General features: G+C 42.3%; 1 protein-coding gene across 2 annotated transcripts; it reads left to right on the top strand.

Moving 5' to 3' along the window:
* Nucleotides 1-1,377: 1,377 nt before the first annotated feature.
* On the top strand, nt 1,378-5,779 carry 42sp43 (P43 5S RNA-binding protein). Of its 2 annotated transcripts, none has more exons than XM_020607335.1 (11): nt 1,378-1,600; nt 1,749-1,849; nt 1,919-2,009; nt 2,139-2,227; nt 2,440-2,513; nt 2,690-2,770; nt 2,892-3,121; nt 3,376-3,429; nt 3,711-3,950; nt 4,317-4,418; nt 4,940-5,779. In XM_020607335.1, the coding sequence occupies exons 1-11, from the start codon at nt 1,466-1,468 to the stop codon at nt 4,970-4,972; spliced, it is 1,230 nt and encodes a 409-aa protein (XP_020462991.1). In that variant the 5' UTR covers nt 1,378-1,465; the 3' UTR covers nt 4,973-5,779. The 2 variants fall into 2 exon arrangements, with proteins under 2 accessions (XP_020462991.1, XP_020462992.1); XM_020607336.1 differs by having other exon boundaries at nt 4,317-4,370.
* Nucleotides 5,780-6,046: the final 267 nt, after the last annotated feature.

A 6,046-nucleotide genomic window follows, 5' to 3' on the forward strand; every position in this document is an offset into this window, starting at 1 on the left:
GCTGCAGAATAAAAGGATGAACTTAAATGTTTGAAATGTATTTGCAGAATGTCATTATGTCGTCTATTTTCTTGAGTGACTGTGTTTATAACTAAAGTATATTCATTTGAACAACACTTTAAGGACTTTGGGCTACATAATATCACATTAACCTTTACACTGCTACAGCAAAAAATGAAGTGAATGAATGAAAAATATTATAGTCTTTATATGACTAGGGGAATTTAAGTAGCATGCATTTTCATTAAAACATCTCCAAATACACAAGTTTTACATGTTCAAACTGGAACAATTCTGTAAAATGTGAACACTCAGAACTAGATTTATACTGAAAACACTCGTGGTAATATTGTAATGATGTACAGGTCCTGTGTGATGTATGAATGTAATTGTATATGTCTAAGAAAAAAAAGTGTCCCAGTGCCCAATTGATTAGTGTCTTATTGGTAGCCATAAATACAGCAGTGACACCGGAGAACTGCAGTGCTGTGCTGCTGTCTCAGCCCTGTGACCTGCAGGTTTGACTTCTAGATGCAGTTCAATCATCCCAGAACACAGCCAGCTAATGGAGGCACACTGACAGACCCCTCTGAATATTTCATCTGCCCCTTTGAGACTAACAGTGAGTAGGAGAAACCAATGAAGAGATGGAGGGGAGAGCAACAGGAGGAGTTCTGGATCAAGGGCCAAATATATGTTCCCAAGGGCCCTCCTCATAAAAATATGGAAAGACTGTCAAAGGGTCCTGAAAAAAAAAGTCTCAACTATGTCCCCACCAATTCCCATATTGGAAATTCAACAGAGATACTATGTCAAGGTTACGTTTTATTTTATTTTTATTTATACCTTTATTTAACCAGGTAAAATCTAGTTGAGGGTTGCACCCTCTTTTGCAAGGGAGACTTGTCTGCAGAGCAATGGAACTAAAGCTGAACCACATGTGAAGGCCTTATGAAATAGAGATACACTACCATCTACTGTGCAAATAGCTGTATCACAATTAGCTGAAATAGGAGCTGCATCAGGACAAATACAGTGTGGGAGGGTTTTCCTTTACAGGCCTACCAATCTGTTGTTTAATATGTTTGTATTGAGTTATATTTCCAGTATGATGTGTTAGCATTTAAAACTTTTTATTGATTTATTTTTCTAATGTTATTATTTTATAGTTTTGTCATTTTTTTTAATCCTCTGTAAAGTGTCCCATACCTTTTAGTGTCAGATGTCTCCGTTTACTGTCTGGATTTATGTACTCGTGTTTGCATACAGGTGGGTTTAACGGGCCAATTAAGTTAATTAGTTTCAGCTGTATTACAAACCCTTGAGCCAGTGAGTACCGGTAACCTAACGCTACCAATTAAGATATCAAGCGCTGTCCGGAGGCTATAAGACAGGCTGACAAAAGCAGCGGTCTTTCTCTGACACGTCTTCGTTGAAGAAGCAAATATTCACTTATCGGGATAAAATGAACGGTGTGATCGGTGGGAGCCCTGTCCACGGTCCGCCACGGCAGTGCTTCACCTGCACCCACGCTGACTGTAGCGCGACTTTCAGCAGGCAGTGGAAACTGAAAGAGCATGAGTCGGTGCACACCGGAGAGGTAGGAATAAGACCGAAGGCTGCAATAATAACATTTGGGGAACCGCTGCGTAAATTGTACCTCAAGGACACAGACTCCCTGGTTTAAGTGCATATGATATGAAAGACTTAAGACATAAAAAAAAAAATCTTACCAAAAATGTTCACAGCGCCCGTGTCGGTGCACGTTTGCTGGCTGTGGTCGTAGTTTCACGAGACGATACCACCTGAGGCGCCACATGCTGCTTCACACAGGAGTGAAGCAATTCAAGTAAGTTAAGTGATATTAGTGCTGGTGCACCCCCTCTCCACCACCACCTCACTTGACTTTCTTTTCCAGATGCACATTCGCTACTTGCACGAAGAGTTTCTTTGGCGCAGACCAACTGAAAAAACATGTGCGCTACGCCCATGGAGAAGAGTGCTTCAAGGTTTGTGTCAATACCCACATAGCCACAAGATGGCGGCATTTCAGCTACCGTACCCTTTGCTTTTAATGTTGGTGAATAACCAGTTGAACTTCCTGTCATTCTAACCTCTTGTATTTTGTTCCCTCACAGTGTAACCAGCCAGGCTGCTCTTTGACCTTCAAAAAACGCAGAAAGTTACGACTGCACCTGAAAGAGCATGGTGTTCCTGCTAAGTTCAAGTAGGTCTGGATGATGTTCTCTCAGAAAAGCAAATTATTTTAACAGCAATGAGTTAATCAAATGCCTGATCACCCAAAGTAGTAACTTGTATTTGTATCTGCTGCTATAATCAGATCATAAATGCCTGTAGTACAGTCAAGAGAAGTGTGGCTGTAAACTGTGTGGGAAAAGTGAATTGGTTAACTTACCTTTATCCCATGTGGGTACATAGGTGTCAAAAAGACGGATGTGGTGCAATGTTTGACTCTCACACTGAACGCAAAGCCCATGAGAAGAAGCACACAGGTTGGTCTTTCTTAGAAGGGGTCCTTTCATCATCATCATCCCTGTAGCTGCAGTTGCATGTAACCAACTGTTTGTATCAAAGATGACTTCAGGGCAAAACTTGAACTGTGTATGGTTCCATAGTGGGATGGTTTTTATACTCTGATACGCTCGCTGGTCTTGCTGGTTCTCTGCAGGTTACCGCTGTCCTCATGACGAATGCCAGGCGCTTGAACACACGTGGGGCAAACTTCAGAAGCACAGGGCCAAACACTCGGGTAAATGTTGGTGGTCAAAGCACAAAAGTGCTGAAATCATCCCAGATCGTTATAGAAAGTTTCTCACTGTCTCATTACATAAGAGGGCAAGTTAATGTTCTGCCTTTTTAAAATGTTCCAGCCACATTCACATGCAGTGTGTGCAAGAAGGTGTTTAAGAAAGCGAAAGGTCTGCGGAGGCACAAACGGTCCCATGCATCCCATAAGCCTGTGCTGGTTTGTCCCAGGGACAACTGCAAGGCCTACTTCTCTACAACCTTTAACCTGCAGCACCACATCCGTAAGGTGCACCTCCAGCTCTTCAAATACAAATGCTACTTCCCCAACTGTCCACGCACGTTTGCTATGCGGGTATGTAGCATGTCTGTTACTTGTCCTGGAAATATGAGAGGGTTTTTGGTGTTCAAAGGCAAAATTTTCATGTGTAATTTGCATCTTGAAGTACTGCCATTTTAATATTACCATTGGCACACTGATTACAGTGAGACATGGCTGTAAAAACATTCTAAATCCAAGCTTAGTCATTTATTCATTGAATATTAACATAAATGAGTGACATGACTTGCATTTTACTTGTGTACTATATTAACATTTTTATTCCACAGGAGAGTTTGACCAGACACCTGTATAGCCATGACCCAGACCCCACCTCTTTGAAGGCAAGTCTCACATCAGTGTCCCACAGTGCATATGTGGACCAAAGCCACCCCACAGCAGTGAGCTAGAGCAGTCTGGCCAAAGGACATCTTTTTAAACCCTGCTGAAAACATACTCCTGTGCTTCTGATCACAGGGCAGCAGTCAGCTGAGAGTTGGGGTTGACATGACTTCATGTCTAAACGTATCAAATTGCTGCTTGAAACGTTTCCAAGGAATGGTGGTGACAGTGTAGTGGTGTCACAGAAATGTACAATTAAAGTTCTCACCCTCCTCCCCCATAGAAACGTCGGCGGCCCAAGAAATCCTGGCAGAAGCGTTTGAACGGACACAACTGGACCCTTGTAGAGGACAATCTGCGTCGTCTGTTCACCCGCCACGTGCAGGTCTCGCGACGTGCCAAAGTAGAGGCAGAGCTCTCGGGCCTCTTCAATGAGCGCAAGATCCCACACGCTGTTGGCACAGAGGCCGACCTACGCAGCTTGTTCAGTATGAAACTGCCTGAGCCCTTGGAGGAACCTGAGGTTACCCCACTAAAAAGCTAAAAGATGATGCATCCAGATTAGCTGTGCATTGTGACTTGAGTTTGAAGTCTTTGCCAGATTTTGAAGTTTTTTTTCTTTAATTTTATCATGGAAATTGGGTCTCTTTGGTTGAAGTTTAATGTAGCTGACATACATTAAGATTTTAATTTCAAAGTAATGTGAATCACTTAAATATTGATTTAGGATGTTAAGTGTTTGAGAATTTCAACACTGAATGCTTCTGAAGACGGCCGGTTTTTGCTGAACAGCTTGTTTTGTAGCACAACTCACTGACCCAATAAAATATTGTGTTTTGAGCGAAGTGGTGTGGTAATGCTGTTTTACATTCCAATTTGTTGGATATAGGTTCCTGGAGGTGTGCCCCTCAGTAGCAGCTGCTGGAGTGCTGTCCTCAGGACGGTTAGTTCAGTATCATTTAATGCCAGTGGAAAGAGCATCTCATTGTTGGTACGTTTCAAGCAGCTGTTCCTCCAGCCCAGAATCTCTTCTGCTCGGTTTAGCTGCACATATTGGTTGACATTTGCTGAGCATGTTGGAGCTCATTAAATATGAACAAAAGAACTATACATGAGTAAGAACTGAGTCACAGAATGTCACTTTGGGGGTGGATGAGATGTTGAACACAAAGTAGACAAGTCTCAGCTGTCAAATCTGTTCAGCTGAGGAGGAGGGAGGTTGAGCTGTTGTAATTCAAACACTGGCCTTGTCAACCACAAACCCCAAAAAGGCTGGTGGTGCTTAAAGTTACCTTTTAGTCCAACTGTTTCTTGCTTGGTTTTCTGTTCATCTGTTTACTGTGAAGGTGTGATCAGTTTATTCTGACTCCTTGCCTACAAGTGAAATGGGCTTTTGATTAATAGACTATGAAAACATACCTGATAGGACAGACCTTGGAGCAAAGCGCTCCATGTGAAGAAAACCGCCCATTCCAGCTGCTTCGACTTTCTCATACCTTTGTTGTATTTCAGGTGCAGTGCTCAAGTTCTTCCCCTCTTTGCTGATGGACTCAAAGCTCAGGGCTTAAGCTGCCTGACTGACCAGATGTCGCTGCTAGAGAATATCTTAACACTTCTCTGAAAGTGGGGCCAGAACCCTGTTACAAGCTTCATAAATGTTGGCTTTATGGCAGAGCAGTAACCCTACTTATAAAATGTCCTGACTGCTGTGTAATCATATAAACGGGTTAATCAAATAGTTTCAGTTCACCAATTGTTTAATCCGCTAATTGTTGCCGTTTTAGTTTGCAGCAAGCACAGAACACTAAAAGCTTGTTAGGGTAGATGTCACATTTTGCTGCATTTTATATTAGGGGTGAAATGTCTTAGATTTGTCCTTTGTGTTGTAAAAACTTGCTCTAGTCTTTGTTACTAAGTCACTCTAAAAAATCAAATATACAAAACAAATTAAAGGGCTTCAGAATTTAATATGTTCCCTTTTTATTTCAGATGGTCTGTTAAAAATTTCCTTTTGGTGTTAAATGATTCCTCCTTTTCTTGGCCCAGTGGAGCAAAGCCAGGTCCATTTCAAAGCTCCAGCCAAGCTCTGTAACTGCCTGGCAGTTTGAGTCAGGATGGCGTCTTCACTGCTGTGTTTCTCTTTCCCGTGCCAAAAGACATTCTTTCTGCTTTGCAGTCTCAGGCTACCTTCCTAACATCCCTAGCTGTGGCGTTACCTCTTTTGGTCCATACGTTAAAGGAGCTGACCTGCATGCTCAGTCACACTGGAGGGGCTGCACACAACCACAGCTGACTGTCTTCTAAATCCCTAATAATCTTGCCTACATTGTATCTCACCCCTTTGCAAAATGTAATTTACAGAATCCTTATAAAGCATCAGTCTCAATGTTGTGATATAGTAGTGTTGTGTTGTGTTGTGAGGCTTTCAAAGTCTTCTCCGCTGAGCAGGAATTCGAATGGATAGTCTTGTTTCTATGGTGATGCAACACAATGAACAAGGTTTCCTTTGTTGTGTTCCCTGTCTTGTCAGTAGGGATTTTAGAACAAACGGGGCTGTGTTTACACACCTGTTGAACACCTGCAAAGTACCCAAGTGATTAAATGTTCCATGTTGACTGC

This window comes from Monopterus albus, unplaced genomic scaffold (assembly GCF_001952655.1).
Source record: "Monopterus albus unplaced genomic scaffold, M_albus_1.0 scaffold85.1, whole genome shotgun sequence".
Lineage (NCBI taxonomy): Eukaryota > Metazoa > Chordata > Actinopteri > Synbranchiformes > Synbranchidae > Monopterus > Monopterus albus.

What these genes read in the sequence shown, in the direction of transcription:
- 42sp43 (XM_020607335.1), top strand. Translation starts at nt 1,466, where the DNA reads ATGAACGGTGTGATCGGTGGGAGCCCTGTCCACGGTCCGCCACGGCAG. An exon ending in AGTCGGTGCACACCGGAGAG is followed by an intron (nt 1,601 to 1,748) that starts GTAGGAATAAGA and finishes AAATGTTCACAG; the next exon opens with CGCCCGTGTCGGTGCACGTT. An exon ending in GGTGTTCCTGCTAAGTTCAA is followed by an intron (nt 2,228 to 2,439) that starts GTAGGTCTGGAT and finishes GTGGGTACATAG; the next exon opens with GTGTCAAAAAGACGGATGTG.